At 40.9% G+C, this 20349-nt stretch overlaps 2 protein-coding genes across 5 annotated transcripts in view; one reads left to right on the top strand and one right to left on the bottom strand.

Annotated features, from left to right (window-relative positions):
- The window catches only part of LOC309711759 (uncharacterized protein), an 80743-nt gene that overhangs the window by 39790 nt on the left and 20604 nt on the right, over positions 1–20349 (top strand). The gene's annotated exons all lie outside the window — the stretch shown is intronic.
- The window catches only part of fto (FTO alpha-ketoglutarate dependent dioxygenase), a 114725-nt gene that overhangs the window by 80809 nt on the left and 13567 nt on the right, over positions 1–20349 (bottom strand). For 3 of the 4 annotated variants that reach the window (XM_082542107.1, XM_082542108.1, XM_082542110.1), the window contains exons 2-6: positions 13254–13331; positions 12016–13051; positions 9377–9502; positions 5724–5803; positions 3874–4017 (exon numbers count right to left, since the gene is read on the bottom strand). In XM_082542107.1, the coding sequence (XP_082398233.1) occupies positions 3874–4017; positions 5724–5803; positions 9377–9502; positions 12016–13051; positions 13254–13331 (1464 nt within the window). The remainder of the gene's footprint in view (positions 1–3873; positions 4018–5723; positions 5804–9376; positions 9503–12015; positions 13052–13253; positions 13332–20349) is intronic. The other variant, XM_082542109.1, reaches the window with a different exon arrangement.

Here is a 20349-nt window from a genome sequence, read left to right as displayed (position 1 = left end):
CTGGAGTTAAAGCCAAGTAGCCCCTTTTTTCCCCCCGATTTAATGAGGTACTTTTTTTTTTTCCACACCTTCACGGTAGTCCCTGAGCGGGTCCAATCAATTTCTGGGCTGGGCCCTGAGGTGAGAACTGATGAGAATGTGATCGATCCCACTCTGCCGTCCTCTGTTTACCTTTCCTGATCTCCTCACATATAAGCCTGGTTACCGGTGAGCAACTAGGAACGCAATTTACACTCATCACACATTTGCCAGAGTAGTCGCACACAATCTAGGTTATAACACACAGATTGCTATATATGTTTTACTTTCACCCTACAGGTAGAAAAAAAAACTTAGGAATGGTCAGGTTTTCTAAAATGACTACTCATAAATTATAGAGGCTTTTTCTCATAACATTCTATCTTCAAGATAGTGTTTGTCACTTCTTTCCTCTCAGACTAAAGATTAAAGAAATAGTCATCTTTGAATCCTAAAATCTGTTCGTGTTAATCGTCTGGTCGCAGCATTTTTGTACAACTTGAAGGCCTGAAAGAGACGATTTGTCCAAGCTGGTAAATCGTAATACAATTGATCATAGAAATTCAGTTTGAAACCTTTGTAAATTTCCAGTTAAGTACGGGGCTTAAATTAACAAACGATTCTATTAATTGACATTTTACACACCGTCCCAAATATTTTGAAAGCAGGGTTTTAAACGAATAAATGATATACTCAAAAAATAAAACAAAATCTAAAGCCTAAATCATGGCATTGCAAAATTCAGAAATGGTCAAAAATGTTGCCTTTTATGGATAGATTTATTTTATCAATGTAGTATTTTTTTAATAAAACCAAAGCACAGAGAAATTAAATAACCCATTAAATCAACCAATACGATGAATAATTAGAAACAATGTTAACAAGCAGTAAAGGTAATGCAAGTAAAAATAACAGCAGAGATAAAAAGTACAAACCACAATAAACTGATCTGTTACAAAAAATAATTTGAGTACTTATTAATAAGATTACTTTGACATTCTCATTGTAAGCCCTTTTAAGAAAGCCATTTCAAAGCAAAGCCAACACTGAAGCAGCCTGTGGAGACATTTTGGCCATGAAAACAGAATATCAGAAGGTCACACACAACTACTTCCGTACAGTTCACTTTCTGCCAAAGCTTGTGGGAACCTCCCCACCCCCCATCAATATTTACTGTGGGGGAACTAGCATCATTAGAGGGGGTCCCTCAGGGCACTCTGTCACACACCCACCTGGGAAGTGACACAGTGGCTTTAAATGAGACAAGACATTTGCGTCTGGGATTAGCATTTCAAAGCCAAACCTGCACATGGGGAAGGTGCGGTGATGCTGTGTTAGCCTACCTCCGCCACCTAAAACAGGAGGCGAGATTAAAAGGAGACAGTGAGAGGGACCAAACACACAGGTGGGAAATTTTTCTTTATTTCCATCTCTGTCTCCATTCAATTTTTACTTCAATTAGCTATCCCGACTGACCCCCAAATGCTGACAGCGATGGCAGATGCTCTACTTCATCTTCGTCAAACCGGGCCCACACCCTGTGACAAATGTCAACCTCCACCTCCTTGCACCACATTGCACAATATCCCTGGAATGTCAGCCAGTGCTAGCTTGCTGTTTAGCACTTTTTAAGGAAAGGCCCATAAGGCACAGCTCAGGTCAGGCTGCCTGCGTGTCTCAGGCTTGTTCACTCCTCAGTCGCCCATGTCAAACACGACCTGCGCAATATGCACCCACCAAGAGCCAAACTGGGCCGCGATCATAAATAACTCCACCAACAATACATCATTTAAGTGGGTGTTCTGCTCTCGTGGGCAACTCCAAACAAATGGCCACATCGATCATTGAGAATGCCAGGTAGGGTAGGCTTGAGCCCCCGAGAGTACCCCTCCTTACTTAAATACTCACACACACACACCTGCTCTTTTATAAATTGTGCACTGTTTTCCTGAATAAACCAATGTTTAGTAATCCTGTGCCACAAGCAAGAAACTAGCAGTTGCTAACTCAACTAGCACAGCAGTTCTCCCAAACCAGACAGCGCTATTGTTTGGCTCTGCTGAATAATTAATATTGTCTACAACCTTTAAACAACCTTACGTCAGACTCATCTGTCATGGTATCCTGCTAAGGGGTCTGGGTGCTAGTGTCAGCTTGGATGTGAACTTTGGGCCAAAGGGTGTAAAGAGGGAGAGGTGAAGTGATATATTAACTGCTGGCCTGCAGCAAGTGAACACAGTATGCTGGTGGCTCTGCAGCACAGCCACTCGTGTTCCTCTTTTTTGACCTCCCTCTATCCCTCCATATCCCAAGCCAGCATCACTCATTGTTCTGTATAAAAAGGGGTTAAGGAGTGGAGAGGGGCCTGACTCCATCTTTTAGAAAAACATATGGAGAGGCTATTGCTGTACAATCCATCACAGGCCAGGACAAATGAAAACAACCTGGATTTCATATTGCAACCATTTCCCTGAGCAGAGACAACAAGGTACGTAGAAGTTGGTAAGCTGGCAAGCGTCCATCCTGCCATGTACAGATGTTTAACCTGCTATCAGATTACTTCCAGTATGGTACACAAGTCTCATAATGCAGATAAAATAGAATCAACCAGAATCCACCAGGATTAAAATGTTTAAAAAAGGTTTAAAGCACACGATTTTCCTCTTTGTCATATTTGCTTTTTTGATTGATTGATTGAATCTTTATTTTGAACATGTTGAAAAACTATAAAAAAAAAAAAATTAGAATTAAAAGAGACAAATGAACAAAGCAAACAAAAGGAAAACGAGCAACCACAACTCCAAATAACGTCCATGTTCAAAAAGGAGCAGGAAGAAGCATAAGCTTATTTAATCCCACCCCTTTTCCACTATCTAGTATCAATAGACTACAGAAATACCTCCTTGTAATTACATTATATGTTATGTGTAATTTTTTTTTTTTTTTTTTAAATATATACACATATATGTTTCTATCTATCCATACCTACGTATATACACACATACGCACATATACACATTTTCAATAACCCCATTAACACCTGAAGGATACACAACCTACAATTTTTTTTATATATATATATATATATATATATATATATATATATATATATATATATATATATATATATATATATACATATTCATTTCATTTCATTTCAGATTTTAAGAGTTTTTGTTGGAATGTGTTTTGTCGTTTTTGTTGTCATGTTTTTGACATCATTTGGCTCATTGGGAGACTGACATGGAAAGATATAACGCACTGATACCGTAAAGTTACGTAGGGTGATTGTCCCATCAAAGAACACAAGGTCAAAGGGCTTCATTAAATGTATGTTCACCAGACTCTATCCACAGGTGCACAAGTCTATACAATGCAAAAGCAAAATAAATAAATAAGCAAACTGTTATTAATCATGGATAATGGTTTCATTGTATTTCCACAATACTTTCTGTGATACTGTCTTGAAAAATCCTGTCATATTTGCAGATGGTTCTTAATTGTTTTTTGTGACCAGATGGAACAATTCAGATTGTGCTAGGAGGGCCATGAACTCTTAAAAAAAGTAAAGGAATAGTCTTTAAAACTTAAGACTGGAATCCTATTGTCTAAACTCTTGGCACATATTCACATTAAGTAGTCTCAGAAGGCCCTAAAAGTGAAGTCAGATTTATAAAACTGATTCAGATGTGGTGCATACAGCTCATCTACGCTAGCTTAAAAATGCTAGTAAAACTACATGTAAAAAACGCAAATAAAATCAAAGAATGGTCCAATGTGCATAACACACATATCACAGACACACGTGTACATACATATGCACATTCATGTGAACACACACCACTGTCTCCCCACCTCATTGTGAATCTCCTCACAGTCCTGTAGCGTTGCCGGCAGCAGAGCCACAAGCCTATGGGATCCTGTGTCGGGGTCAGTGTGCAGGTTGGACAGGGCCTCCTGGCAACGTGACTGGATGTAGGTCAGGGTTCCACTGGAACACTGATCGGAACAACACAGACTGTGTTACAAACAGAGCGTAACTGCAGTGCTTGTGAGAAATTTAATACATTTAACCTAGGTGCATGCCTAGAAAATATGCATATACTGGTCAAACTACCCAACTAATAAGCTGTCTACTTGCTAATATTAAAACCACAGACAGAACAGGTAAACTATTTGCAATGTTCTGTTCTGTTGGGAAAATTCATAAGGACACTGCTTCTAAATGAAGCACCTACAGAGAGTTGCAGAACAAGTACACATCCCAATGCCAAGGGCATTTTCTAATGGCATGCAGCCTCCCCCAGCTTGACAATTTGCCCTAGCTGGATTGCTCAACAACTTGAGAAACATCAGTAAGAACCCAAGGCATTCGTATGACCTAAAAACTGATCACATCCTAATACAAGTAAGTCCATGGGCTTCGCTGGAACATGCACATTCCATGACCCCAACCTATAAAACCCAAAGGATATCCTATGGGCATCCTGGGCCAAGGAAAACCTGTTCCCTAGATGTTGGTTCTCTAATGGGCAATAGGTGCTTTGACAGCACGAGTAGGACCTACACAATGTCAGGCAGGTGGTTTAACATGCTAACATACTAGCCTAACATCTCTGTGGAATCAGAGGAAATTAACATTATTTTATGTATGTTCACCACCTCATCCTGCACGACTGCATCACTATTTGCAGAAGAATTTCTGTTTAAAAAGGCTTTGGCTGGACTGTAAGTAGTTCTTGTGAATTTCTCTTTAATGTTAATTTCTGCACATGTAGACAGATTTGAAACAGACAGTAAGAGATTTGTTATTTTTGCCGCAGTTTTAATCACAGTTAATCGCCTTGCTATCACAAACAGATTGCATGTAACGTGAACCCATTCACTCGCAAAGTGATGACAGACTGATAGCAGACGGAGTATTGCCAATTTATCAGTCATGACACACAAAAGTTGCCTGGAAGATGGTAACTTATTGCAAGCGATCACAGACCTGGTCCCTGTCTTTGAAGCAAACACTTAAATGGCAAAAAAACCTGCAAGTTCACTGAATACTGTAACTATAATTCCTATCACGCCACATTCACCGTTTTCACTACTGTGGCTGTAACAGAAGGTTGCTGGCTGTTTCAAAGACAGTGTTGTACCGAAGACCATTTGCTTTCAAAGTAAATTTGATCTACTTGAAATGTTTTAATTGCAGTAAACAATCTGTGTTTTCTGTTTTGCCTTCTACTTTTCCAAGTTTCCACCCCAATCAGGACTGCAGCAAACAACAAAGAATTGCATAAAGGTTTTTGGTGCAGCATGGCATCTTTGAGACCAATTTCAACTAGTAACTACTAGCAACCACTCACTAACCAACCAGGGAAGGCACATTTTTCCTTAGCAGTCTGATGATTTTTTTTAAAACATTTTGTAGTATATTTGGATATACTGCAGTGGCTTTACTTACATCGCCAAACCCTGCAGGGAAAGACCGTTCGTTTTTCTGTTTTATTTCTCAGTAAAAGGGTCGTAAGAGGACAACAAAGTTCTTCAGCATACAATGTTGAATATTATTTACTTATTAACTTTTTACAGAGTCTTTCAATAAAACAGCATAGCAGCATTCCTTATTAATTCCAAAGGAGGCTGTCGGTAGACCATACAGCATTTTACGAAGCGATTCAGAACAGAGTTTAATCTGTTGTCTGACTTCTCACCTCAGCCACTCTGTGTGTGGAGCTGAAGCGTGCAGTGTCTCCAGCTAGGACACAGTGCTGGTGGGTACTGTTCAGGTCATCTGGTAAATACAGTTAAGAGAAAACTATCAAAACACAACGACATTACCAATGAGAGTTATCAAAAGAGCAGCGAAGAGTAAACAAGAGCTCACACCAGAACTGAATGTTCATCCTATACTGATGTTGTGTTTTTTAATAATTAAAATAAAGAGTAGAAAGGAGCATAAAAGGAAAAGATTATGACAGAAAACACAGGAAAGAAGGAGAGTGAAGAAACATGACAACTACATCATCTTATACTCTCAGACAGATTGCGCTTGGTCCAGTACCGACGAATCAAATAGAGTGAGCAGCATTGTAGTATAATTTTAATTACCAAACAAAACCAGATCGAGCTCAATCTGTCAAGATGGAAGAGCCATACCAACAAACATTTGTCCAATATCACACAAGCTTTACAAAGAGGCCTTACTGCTGTTTCTTGTGTATCCCTCCATGTGTTTCTTTGTGTGTATAGATGTTTCTCAGCTCTGCCATTATTTGCCTCATAACAATAATTAATTTAGCCATGACAGAGCTGTCATTCACAGCACATGTGCATATTTACACCCGCCTTGAGCAAGAGTACACCGGCTAATGCCTGTGATTTGAAAGTCAAACAGCCAAATGCTTTGGGAGGAAGATATTATTGTTTGGTGGGAGAAAAAAAAAAGATGGTGACAAACAAAACAACTTGCCGGTGTTTTCTTCACCCTGATGAGATTGTGAAGGATTAGGTCTCTGGGCAGAATTACTCTGCGTCTTTAAAACTGTTTATATCCAATAACAAATTATCTCCATCAATCTGCTCTTTTCTTGGCGCGTCTGATGCGTCAGTGGGATCAGGAGGGAGTAGAGGCAAACTCAATAACTGTAATAAATATTTATCTTTCTTTCAACCCCTGTGCCTGCTGCCACTTGTCCTCCTTTTCCAGGAAGCAGGCTTTTAAATATATTGGGTCAAGTCTTTTCTCCAGTCCCCCTGTGCATTGGGAGCTGGAAATCAGATTATTGAACAGGCCCGGTGTCAAGACTTGCATTGTTCTTTTTTAACCACTGAAATTCCATTTGGGTGGAAATGATGGTGATTCAATTTGCCTCCAGCAGCTCAGACATTAGCAGTTCAAAGGGGCCAGCCGCCGACAAATGGTGCTGAAAATACATTACGGTGTCTGTGGTTATACACCATTGTAGTTTTCTTTTAATACCACAAAACTACTTATCATACGGTGTATGTCACCAAAACACTGGTACAATATATCTTAACACTTGGTTTAACACTGGCCACTCTGCCTGTGTGTACACGAGTGGGCTTGACATGGTGAGGTGAAACATCCAGTTTTTTATTCGTACGTGTCGGTTGCCACCCAAAAAAAAAAAAAAAATCATGAAAAACTTAAGATTCAGTGACAAAATATAGAGTTTGTGTGTGTGTTGCATGTCTTACAAGACTTGTTTGTCTCGCGATTGGTTTAGTTTTAGGATTTTAGTATGTAAAAATAATGTTGTGCAGGAAAACTTCTGAGTATTTTAGGACACAAAATTGTGTACTGTATATAAAACAAATCTTTTCTATTGAAGAACGAAATAATTTTAAGTTTGTTTGGGTTTTTTTCTCCATATGGCTGTGTTTGTGCATTGTGCCAAGCATTTAAATCAGGTAGGCCGACAAAGCCACAGACTGCCGAGGACTCTGTGAGCTGCTATCGTCGTGCAGCAGTTGGCCTCTCAAGGGCGTACTCACCAAGTGGAGCATAAATCCCCACTGATCCGCGACAGTCAAGTCCCATTAGAATGGTCTACACAACAGCCCATCACTCTATTATAATAGCTGGCCTGAAACTGACTGTTCTATTGTAAATCTTATCCAGCTAAAAGAGGTCGGCTTCAAGCCCTGTCAGACTGAATATTAGGTACAGACATCGTTGCTCTCAGATGAAAACATAGCATCTTCAAAGAGTCAATGTCAGGAATTCATTAAAACCTTCCTATTGCTTACTTTTTAGTGGTCCATTTGAAAAGACTGACGATGTTCTAAAATTACATTGATACAGTAGACAGGTAATCTGATTGAACTTTAAACTGGAAAATCAGACACATGTGGTACACATGTGCGTGCAGCTATAGAAAACACCTTGCTATTATCAAGGTAGTGGCAAACAGTTACTACACTTTACCACTGACACTATGAATAACTAGTTTATAAAACACCTGTTTTAGAAACAGTTGTTTTATAAAGATGTGAAGGGGCAGATAGAGTAAAAACTAGATTTTTATTTTATTTATATAAAAGCAATCCACAACAGTTGTCATTGCCCTTAGAGCAAGTATTTGTGAAAGTGAGAAGAAAAAAAACTCGCTTTTAATAGGAAGCAAACTCAGACTCAGGGAGGAATGCCATCTGCCTTGACCAGTTTGGAGAAAATATTTTACAGTGCTTTTTCTTTTTCCTTTTTTACCCCCACTATAGAATTGTGAAATTGGAGGCCTAAAGGCTTACGAACAACAATATTATTATCAAAGCACGCTGTTTTTAAAAAAAAAAAAAAAAACCAAAACATAAAAGTAAGAGCTGCTTTACTTCGTTTGTAATTAGTTGTAAATCTGATTTGTGACATATCTGCAGTACATAAGTAAGTTATTTATACCACCTTGTTCTGCGGGTGTAAAGAGATGGTAATCTTTCAATTAAAAAAGAAAGTCTCTCCAGACATTTGGTGAAGTATTAAAAAAAAATATAGAAAAGAGTGAATAACAGCGTCTAAATACCTGTATTTATTTGATGTAAATGTTGAGCATAGTGTTGTAGTCAAGTATGTTCTGATGTATATCAGTTAAAATATTTATTTTCTCTACTCTTAGTTCCAAACTACATGAATTAGTCACTTATTTAAAATACACAAAGTACGGTAATACATCATGCAGATGAAATAAGGACCACCTTAAAACTGTACCTTTATATACTTAAGAAAGCAAAGTGCCTCTATAAAATAATAAATCCGCCATTTTATAAGGGCCGCTAACTTCTTGTCCAGCTGAATACAAGCTCTGTTGTGATGTGGATAAATGTCCTTGCGCTCAGAAAATATGAGAAAGCTTGGAAAGACCCGTGGGACCAAAAAGAGGAGGGTGGAGGTGTCTGCTGCAGCCAAAAGCATTAAGCTATGATTTACACCCCTGTGGCTTGCTGTCTGTTCTCCCCATAGAGACATAGTCAGGAATGGGTCACAGGACTTCAAAAAATAACATTTGGGTTTCTTAACCTCTCTAATGCACACAATTTCATGGAACCTTAAAGCTCACTTTTCAAGCCAAGTAACCTCTCTGCACATACACACGCATGAACACGCATGTCTCAGCTCTGTTTTTCCTGCAGAGAGAATTAGAAGAAAAGGACTGAGCATGAAAGTGAGAGTGAAGTGCATCCTGCTGGCATGGGTCATTGGGGACAAGTAACACTAAAACATGGGGTAATGAAAGTGTTCCTCCCTCCAAAGTCAGACATAGTGGCGAATGCGGTTAAGCTGTGCGAGCAACATGTTTACATGTGCATGTGTGTAGCTCCGAGTGCGTTTATGTACAAACGTCTGTACCTCTCATGTAATAGCAGTCTCCAGACTCCAGCGGCAGCATCAGGCCAGGTGTGTGGATGTCCCAGGCTACCTTGAGCCCAATCCTCCAGCAGGCCTTATCACTGCTGCTTCCCTCACTGCTCTCACCTGTCAGTCAAACAGAGCCCAGCACACTGTAACATTTGCATTTTGCATTTATATTCACATTTGGGGCTTTGGGTTGACAGTTTAACCCAGTGTGACTTAAGTGATTGTAAAACTGCAGCATCCTTAAATTTAAATCTCTTAAATATTTATGGAATTACATGTTTGTTATGAAGCTGTTTAAAAAATACATAACACTTTTGTCACATCTTTGCCTGTATATCTGGGTAATGCAGTGAAAAACTGCTATAGCATACTACAGCAGTGGCCATCTATCACCAATGATGTAGCCAGAAAATAAAATTAAATGAAATTAAATTAAAGAAAGGCTTAACACATTAAAAAAAAAGAGTGCAATGATTAAATCAATACCACCCAAACAATGGATGTAAGATGTAAGCCTTTGTCTACAGAAAGTAAGAATCACTTAGCAGCCAAGCAAAGATGATACGTGTTGCTGTGGTCATATTGGCTGTTAGCACAGGATCTTTATGCTATCATTATGCTGTGCAAGAGGAAATAGTTGGATAAAAGCCCCTGATGTTGTTTAGTGAGTGTGTGAGTGTGTTATTGGACAGTATGTATCCTATGATATTCCTGTTTCTGAACCTATTTGCTGCAAGCGCCTCCCCTGTCCCTCTCTCTCCTTCCACTCTTACATGGCATACTAAGAAAACAAGATTTGGCTTGGCTGGCCAACACCCTTCAGCAAAATCAATACTAAACTCTTTCTGGGCCTCTCTGCCCCACAGCTGCCTTTTCCTTTGCTCAGCACGGATAAATAGTAACTTAATTTCCAGCCATTGTGCTCTGAGAGCCAGCTAATGACAGCTCTCCCCAAGGCCTTAGGAATGGTGGAAGATCATCCACTGTGCCGGAAAACACTCAATTGTAGCAGATTCCTTTGGATCTGTGCAGGTATAAAAAGACCAACTCTACATTTCTTTAGTCCAAGCAAAAAAAAAGGCAATTGAAGTGAGAAAAAGACATCTCAAATGAATGCGTCATGCAAAATGTTTTATATCTGTACATCTAAGCTGCCTAATGTGCCGCGTTTCTGTCTTCTCTGGAATAGGTACCTTTTTAATCCACCGGTTCTGGGAGTTCTCAGAGCCATCCACTTAAAAATACATCTGTAGAGCTATGATCAGCCTTTCAGTTCTAAGTCTGGAGATGTGGGGGTCACTTGAAACTAGAAAGACAGCTGCCAAGCACAGAAAGGTGTTGCGCCACAGTGTTTCAAGCTTGTGTTCGCAAGGTCAAAATTGAAATGGCCCAAAAAAATATCATTAAAACCAACCTCTTGAGCATGTGTTTCTGGTTAAGAAACAACAATGAAGAAAGCCCAGCTGTGTGGTGGGAGAAGTTAGCAGTGCACCTGCGTGATACTTTAAAATTACAGTTTTAAGACCGAGACAAAGGCTCTTAAAACTGCAAAGCTCCCACCTTCAACAGTACGTTTTTTTTTTTTTTGCTGGACTACAGCTGTACCTTTAGCTCCATCTGCAACAGGAAAACACAGTTTGCTCTCATTCCACTATTTAGAGAGTGCAAGTAGTGATCTAATGACTGACTGCACTACTTATAATTTATGCTAAAAAGCACTCTTCTGGTTTGTTGGGTTTCTAAAAAGTGAGATGAATAAAGACATCAGTCATTAATGTGATCCATATGATAAAAAATAAGGATTTTGCATTTTACTGTATTATGTACAAAAAACTATTTTAAAACTAAAAACAAGTACTTATAAAAACATAAAATATGGAGTAATACTCACTATTGCCTTCCATGGGGTTTTTTTGTTTGTTTTTTTATTCATACACTAGAAAGCAAAGTTCTTTTTTCAATGAGATTTGCCTTCAACTCCACCAGCAAACGCTATCAGCTCTTGAAAGGGTTTGCATTCCATAATTAGGAGACATCGTATTCATACAGTACAGTCTAGGAAACACTTATCACTTATCAAAGCAGGGCTCATTATTCCATATCAGATAATTGCACATCGATCATTTCTTGAGGAAATGATTTAGATGAGATGCAGCACATGTGATAAGCCTTGTTTGTTTGACTAAGCTATTGAGCATGCGTTTAAGAGCTCGGATCCAAACGTCTGTGATCTCCCGACGCACTGTCGGTGATAAGGCTGTCAGCAGTGAACTGGTGATGACATTTGATAATGCTCTGACACTATCGCATAGATGGATCTGATGGTTGCTTCACCAGAGGCCATGTCTACAGCTGCTACAGTGCTGCTGTAGGGCCATAACACACAAGGTTAGCTGCATCTGATCCACCATAAAGCAACTGAGATAAAGTAATGAGATGGATATTGAAGTGAAAGAGAAAAAGGAATCTTAATTTTAAGCCAAAAATGTGAAAGATTATCGTGATAACTTTGGATAAGAGTTTTGAAGTATTAAGTAAAAGCCTCTGAAGTGTTAATTTTATAAATCTGAACTGCAGTTCAAGCCACTGAGCACAGTTATGACAAATACCATTTTAACTTTGATCCTTACCTTTGTCATCATGACAGCTATAGCTGTAAACAGCCACTGGCGAATGAGTGATCAGGTTCTCATCGTGGTGCCACCCTACTGCCATTTTCCCCATGCCATAGTACGGCTCCTCTTTGAGTTGGCTCATTGCGGCTGGGTCCATATAATTGAGTAAGGTGACATTGAACTTTACTGGACCGCTGCATACCTGTGGAGGACTAGGTTGAGAACAGCCCTGGCCACTCCCGTGCTCCTCTCTGTCCTGAATGTGGTAATCTGATAGGCTGTGCTTTAGTTCGGCCACAGGTTTCTCCTGGGCCTTTAGTCCCACAGGTTCAGTCTCTGTGCCACCACTGGCCTTCACTCCCCAGTCAGGACATTTTCCTTCAGCATGCTCTGAAGCTGCTGCAAAACTGGTTTCACCTGGCTTTACTTGGGAAGACTCTCCCTCCTCGGTGCTGTGTTTGAACTCAGTCTCCCACTCCCCTTCCTGTTTAGACCCAGAGCAGCCTTCCTCACTGTGTTTTGACTCAATGTCCCACTCTTCGCTGTGCTTGGATTCTGTGTCCCCCTCCTCACTCTGCCTGGACTCCGAGTCCCCTCCTTCACTATTTTTAGAGTCTTCACTGTGTTTAGACTCTGTGTCCCCCTCTTCACCTTGTTTGGCTTCTGCCTCTCCCTTCGCCCATTGTGTTAGCCTGTCTCCTTCTTTCAGCTGAGACACATCAGTGCAGAAAAAGGTGTTAAGTTCCCACAATGCCTTGCAGGCAGCTCTCAGATCTGGGTCACAACAGTTTTGTCCTTTGACATCTATGTCCTCACTGTGCCAGGGGATGGCAAAGAGCCGTGTGTCCAGATAGCGATATGTATGGCCCGGTTCGCCCAGCAGGGCACGTGACACAGCGGTGAACACATCTCGGTCACGAACACGAACCAGATCCTTCAGGAGGCATCCCTTCCTTCTGAGGGTGAGCAGAGCTGCCTGCACCCGGCTATGGAGCTCAGCAGGCAGTGAGCATGATTTCCTTAGCACGAGACCAGAGTAACTGGTGTCCCACTAGGAAACACAATTCAGTGTTGTCATAACATGCTGACCATGACATGCAGAAACATACGACATAAAAATAGAATTATATTTCAAGCATGTTTGTCTGAGGAAAAAAAATAACTTTGAGAGCAGCAGTTAGAAGACATGTTTTTGCAGTCCTGTTAAAGTTAAGGTCTAAATATCATTAACAGTATCTAGAAGTAGGTCTTACCAGCTGCTGAAAACCTCGATCTGAGGGTGCCAGAAAGGGGATCTTCTGGTCTCCCAACTCCTGCAGTAGCCTCCGCCTCTGTAAAAAGACAACACAGTAAAACAGACTGATAAGTAGCTGCAAGTATGGTTGCCTCATTTTGTTTTGCTGTCATTTTTATATTTAATGTCTAAGCAGCCTGAACCTTCAAATATACTCAGCATGCAGCTTTTCTGAGACAGTCTGCACGTCGTTTGAGGACAAAGGTTTACACAAATAAAATAAGCGATAAACACATAAAACTAAAAACTATAAATCAGTAAATCTAATAAATCCATCATTTAGATATACAGTATAAGGTAATAGGAAACCAAAATCTAATCATGATCACTTCAAACCGAACCACAAGCTATGCAGCCCATTTTAATTAATGCATTTGAACAAATGATCCTTTCAAAACTGGCTGAGGTATGACCGGTCACCGGTTATTTTCATTGACTTCTCACATTTTTATGATTTTGCGAAGGCTGCCGGTGGGTTCCTCACAACCTTATAAAAGATGTCCTGCGCCATGCAGAGCTCCTCCAATAAAACAGTCAGCTCGGAGGATGGATCAAAGTACCTTTCATTGGGCCACATTCCATTCTGACCTGTAAATCCAATGGCAACTAGTATAAAAAATATATACCCAAATAAATTTCACAACAGTCTCCCCAACCTGCCTCTTCTTCTGCTTCCATATGCGCTTGTTTGAAGGTATGTGTACCTGCATGCGTGCACAGTACATCATCATTCATTCCCCGCAGGTGCATCCATGTACAAACACACACACAGAGTCTCTATATGGCTTCTCTGCAGCAGGAAGCTGAAATGTACCCATCATGCTATTGTCTTTTTTACATCTTTCAAACCTCTGCATGAATGACTTGTGCATCAACAATCAAGCAGTTGTAATTGTTGAAGAAAAACCAGCCAGGTGTATATTTCTGAGACATTTACAGCACGAGTCTCACATTACTTCTCCACTACTAATGCCAAAGACTTCACAAGGAACACAGGTACTGACGTAAAAAACAGAAACTTGCCCTGACTTTTAGGGCTAAATAAAATGTCCCAGTCATAACAATAAACTGCAGTTATAAAACGATATATGTCCAGACTCAAAAAGAGTATGGATCATAAGGAGGTCAAGTGGAAGAAGAATGCGTATTAAAGACAGCAGAGAGGAAACAGAACACAATCACAGAGGTGGAAGAAATGGGAGGGCATCTGATCTAACGCAGTTTGGTGAATTTACCTTCAGGGCTGAAACTTTACCTAAGGCTAAACAACACAACACCTGCTGAAAGTTTTCTTAAAGGATGCGCATGAGTGTACAGGCCTTCCAAGTTATTCTGGAACAAACAAAAACAGACTTGCAGACAGTTGGAATGTAAAAAACAAAACAACATGCACTATTCATGGCCAGACTGCATTCAAAGGCTGCTGGAAGAAATTGACAACCTGACACACATTCATTGGTGTCAAATTCTAACTTATGACAGAAACTGAAGATATCAAGGTGAGGCTCTGGGCTATTGTTGTGTGCGGATGCCGCTGTGTACCTGTGTGTGTATTTATTTGACTGCTGCTGTGAGACTCTACTGTACACATCCATATAGTGGCATCCGTCTGTTTTATATGTGCGCATGTAAGTAATACATTACACTTTGCTTCATTCATAGTGCAAAACCACCATTGTGTACACAAGTGCAAAAGTGGCTCTTATACACACACAGCGCATGGCCTTTTCTGAAAAACATGTAGCTGTGGTAGTGAGCACCATGCCTCAAGCCCAATCACACATAACCAGGTCTGTCACACACGTGTCAAATACATCAAGATACTCAGAAATTCCAGAGAAAAAACGAAAGACAAGAAGTTACCAGAGCCCTCTGAAGCAGATGGACTCTCACAGTATCAGAGAACTGCTGTGTCTGTCTTCCCTTTTCTGTGTCTGCACCTGATTCAAGAAGGAAAATCACAGGGAAAAAAGGTCTGCGTTTCCACTCAGACCCAAGAAACGAGATTACCAATTCCATAATAACACGGATGCTTCACGGTAGCCGTGCCAACCGTCTGTACTGAGTGATATATCTGATTTTTTTTTTTTCCTTTTTTTAATCTCTCCCTTCCTTGATGGGATTATTCCCTCAGCCGGACTGTTTATCACAGCAAAACATATTAGGTAGAATAGAACTCAATTGGTTTGCTTTGATCTTGGCCTATAAGAGATATCAAACTGTGTACCATATATTTATTAATTTCATTTATTTCCCATCTGTGACACTTCAACGGACACTTTCTTCAAAGCGATCTTCACAGAGTAGATTAATGTCCAGCGCTTAGCATCAATAGCTCAAAATAGTGAGATAACTCCACTGCTGCAAGGATAAAAACACCTCCAGCCTCTTTTCTGCCCCTGAAGGTCCACTGGAAAGCACTGTATCTACAAATGCTGACAGAGGGCAGATGAGTTCCACTGGACTTGTCTAGATTTGGCTGATGCATCATAAACTACAGATATGTAAAAGCACCAGTGTTTAGTAAAATGTTCCAGTACGTGTCCCCCTGTTTGAGATATGTTCACAGAAATTCTTCTTGGCTCTATCCATTCATCTATTTTCTCAGCTACTTATCAAATTTACAGTCACAGTGAGCTGGTGTCTATCTCAGCTATAAAAGGACAAGACGAAGGGTTCACCCAGGTCAGGTTGCCAGTTTATCACTGGGCTAACATAGCGTAACAGTCAACTATTCAGGCTAACGTTCATGTGTAGAGCCAGTATAGATCACCAGATAACCTAGCATACATGTACCACAAAGAATCGGTGCAGGCACAGTAAAAACATATGCAAATTCTTTAATACCAGCCAAAGGAGGGCAGTACTGCTATCAATGCACGAATTTCAATATTAAAACAGAAAACCATGGATCTCAAGCAATCCTTCTGCAACCCAAGGATGACGTGATGAGAGATAGCTCTATAATAGAGCACTGTGTTTAGACAGTGTTCTCCCGGTACTTGTGAGACACCCATTTCAGAACTGTTCCCTTTCTGCAAAAGTGATGGGGAATCAACAACTTTGACAAGTCGGCTATAAAACGTCAGACTCAAACAGACAGCCTACCCATGTACATGAAAGGCGTTTCCGCCCAGATCCATTTGGCACCGGATCGAAGAATGTAGGGAGCTCGTGTGAAGCGACACAGGGCACAGAGAGTGCCTACTCCACCAAGACATTTGTGTTTGCATGTGTGATGCATATAAAAGCTGTAGAGGTCTTTAGCAAAGCTTTGAATTGGCAAAGCTTAAGTACAAATATACAGATAATTGTAACTGTTGAATACAATCAAAAAGGACCTTTTGGCTAATTGTAGCACAGTTTGTTTAACAAAGATCTGTGCAGGTCAGGGACTACACCATCTTTAGATATGTGATAGTGACTAAATCTAACATGCCACCTAGGTGCCATCACAAAAAATGAGTCGCTGACAGGTAAGAATTTTCGAGGTGATGCGCACACACGCATAAACACAGAGCTTCTATTTTTGTGGTTCTGGCTATAGTTTATTATTTCAGTTTAAGCATATTTTATGCCTTTTTAAGACAATATCTATTCTAAAAAAGCCCATGCTGCAAATACATTAATGAAAAAAGAAGCTCCATCAGCAGTTACAGCGACAAAAATGACCTCTCTTGTTTTCATCTCTTGTTTTCATCATGCATGCTATAAAAACAAAATTCAGGGGGAAAAAAAATCCCCCCCATTCTGACATTTTGTTTACAGCCACTTGTGGTATTCATTTATTTTATGAACACCAGCTCGAAGTTTGGTGACTTAATGTGATGGCTAACTGGGCAGACTGGTAAATGGGTAACTGGAATGTGTGGGAGCTGACCTCAGAGCGAGGGCATTGGTAATGTGTAACCCCTTGTGTCCATACTCCTGCTGAGGACTGGCCTATGAATATGAATTGGACTGTGAGAGTTAAAGGTCAGTAAGAAGGATGCTGCCAGAAATATCTCAAATAAACAGACTTTCAGCTACTTTCTTGTTAATATGTAAATTTTACTGGGTAACGTGTATTATCCTGAGATGCGTTTACAGATTCAGTTTGACATGTGGGTCTAGCTTACGTTTGCAAATCATGTTTTATGCAAGACAGTCTCTTCAAAGTAACTTATTAAGAACATAATCAGTGATACACAACAAAGGATTGAGACATGCTGAAGTCATCAGACTTCTTTTGGGGGTTTTTTTTCTGGTTTTGTTTTCTCATTTCTGGTTAGAAACAAATTAAGGAGAAGAAAAATAATGGTCCAGAAATAACTGAGAACAAATGCTATGTCATTAACTATTGCATATTTTTTCAAATCAGTGAAGTGAACATTCTGTATATATTGACAGACATGTTTAGCACGTGTTCGGCGGGGGTGCACAGGTGGAGTAAGTGATGACAAATGGCAGACAGATCGGCTCTGGCCCATTAATTGCTGTTGGAAGCTGAAGGCTGCGTTGATCATTTCACCTCGCGACAGGTCAGCAGGGGACGTGATCATTAATATTAGAACATTTCCATCCATCTACCTGAACAAGAGGCCAGTCATTTAAAAGGCTGGCGCTGGGCAGACCTTTCACGCCCTGTTTATAACACTGATCTAAGCACATTACCAGAGCTGTGGGGGACCACTGCCAGTCATTAATTAGATGTACACACTTACACACACACACACACCACACACACACACACACACACACACACACCACACACACACACACACCACACACACACACAATATGACCACCTCTACTGGAACCCAGTCACATTTGAAAAATGCCACATGTATGAGATAAGGTACAGCAACACACACTAGGTATAAAAATTTAACATCAAAAGTCCTGTTCTAGGCTAACTGTGCAAGCCATGTGTATACTTTCACACTCACATACTTACCTAAAGTTACTCTTCCAAAGATCCCAAGGTACGTGTAATTCTTTCAGGTGGAGAGTATGCGTACACGTGTGTCAGAGATCAATCATTCAAAAGTATTTACAAATGCACAAAGCCAGACTTAGAAAGGTTGGCACATAGCCACTCTGTTTAAGTGCTTTTCAATGTGTCTGTGGTGTCAACATCTATTTCACACTTATCTACACCTCAAAGGGGAAAAAAGATGTTTCTGTGACCTTTAGCAAGTGTCAGATCTGGAGAGGAGAGGAGAGGGAAGAAGAGAAAGAGAGGATGGGGATTTAAGAGATCTGTCGATGCATGCCTTACATAACCTTTTTTTATTTGTCCGGGAAAGATTGACTGAGCATGCTCTTTATCAGAAACATACTAGCTGCTTCACACTCGCATACCCACAGATTTTTACACAGAGGAGCTGCTCAGTACATCTAAAGTTTTCTGGTAGACAATAAAACAGTTTCTCTGTTCTCCCACTGGGGTAACTGAGGGTTAAAAAAAAGTCTGGTTCAAGGGCATTTTTAGTTTTAAACACTCACCAGGATTCTAACTAGCAGCCTTACAGTCAAAACAGACCATGTGCCATGTCTATGAATTGGCTAGCTCCACCGGTACGCGAGGGCCATTTGCCTTTTTGCCTTCATTGTTGGTTTGTGGCTGGGCCTTAATGTTTCCATTAAGATTATGTCGATCGAGCAAGCTTTTTAGTTTTCACCTTCAAATTACAACATGCTTTCATGAGGTCAGCTGTTTTCCATGTGGAATGGCCAGTTTTAATGCAGACACAGTCCCTCGGTATTCAGGCTGGGTCCAGTTCAGTCAAGGGAAAGTCAGGGGAAAGAGTGAGAAAATGAGGAAGGGAGAGGGATGGAGGGAGGAAGAGAAGAGAGGCAGGAGAGCATTGATTGAAAGACTGTGATTAGCAGTTTTCAGCGGGGCACCAGGGCCACTGAGTTGTTCTAACAGGGTTGTCGCGTCTAGAGGTGCAGTCAAGGAGAAGTCACTGCTTTAGAAAGCTCCCTCGATTTTCCCATTTCCCCCTCCCTCCCTCTTACACTCTCACCATCCAGCCACACTTTTCCTTCCCTTCCAAAAAGTCAATATGGCTGTGCAAAGTGCAGCATGCCCCACAGGGAGGCCCAGTTAGCTGGAGGGGCTGGTAGGGGCTTACAGTGAGGACAAGAGGTGTCCTCCAGGCCTGTCCCATAGGCAGTGTCAAGGACAGACCTGAAGACCAAAGGACCAAGGCCACCAGACTGCCCTTCCCCTTTGCAGCTTGCTTTCTTTCTTTCACTACATTTCTCTCAAGCTTGGCTGGCTCGGCGAGGCAGAAGAATCAATAATCAGGTGGAGCGTTTAAAATCCCCAGCTCCAAAGACCAGTGCTACGGTCCTCAGAGCCCAGCAGACCAACACATCGCTCAGGGCGGAGCAGCTGATGGACAGATGAGTGGGTGGACGGTGGACGCACCTGGTCATTGAAAGGTTTGTGATTTGTGACAGTAAACAATTCAATAGCACTTAGCAATACACAGTGTCTAAAGGGTGTAAACCCAGACTCTTCACACACACTACCATCACCTCAACATGTCAGAGATCAGTAGGATTCAGGCAGGTCAGGCAGCTGCATAGACAAACACAACCTGGTGTTGTAGCTCCCTCTCTGCGGAAGTATCTTTATTAATGTAGATGACATTAGTTGTAAAATAAAGCCACCAAAAATATATTTTTACAAAAACAGACATGTACCATCACTGTCAACAGCAGTGCTTCTGATTTCCATACAGTAGGCTTGACGAAGAAGCCTGTACATGATCTGGATGAAGTGTGCGAGGAGGATTTCAGTCCTGCCGCGTGTCTTCATGTGTGAGTGACTGATCACAGTCGAAGTGGCTTGTGTCTCTAATCCAGTACCACTGTTAGACAGTGCAAAGACCCGGCTCTGTGTACCGCAGCACGGGCTGATCAAACCCATCCTGTGACAAGCAACCTCTTCAAATGACGATGATTTCCCAGCTCTGTGTCCTTTTGGTTCCATATTAGATCATCTCCTGACACTACGGAGTCTAGTACTTCATCTGGGATAAAGATGATGTGCAATAAGACCC

The sequence above is a fragment of the Aulonocara stuartgranti genome (assembly GCF_965226115.1).
Source record: "Aulonocara stuartgranti genome assembly, chromosome: 1".
Taxonomy (NCBI): Eukaryota; Metazoa; Chordata; class Actinopteri; order Cichliformes; family Cichlidae; genus Aulonocara; species Aulonocara stuartgranti.
The sequence above is the reverse complement of the archived record's forward strand: the minus strand, read 5'-3'. Positions and strand labels throughout refer to the sequence as shown.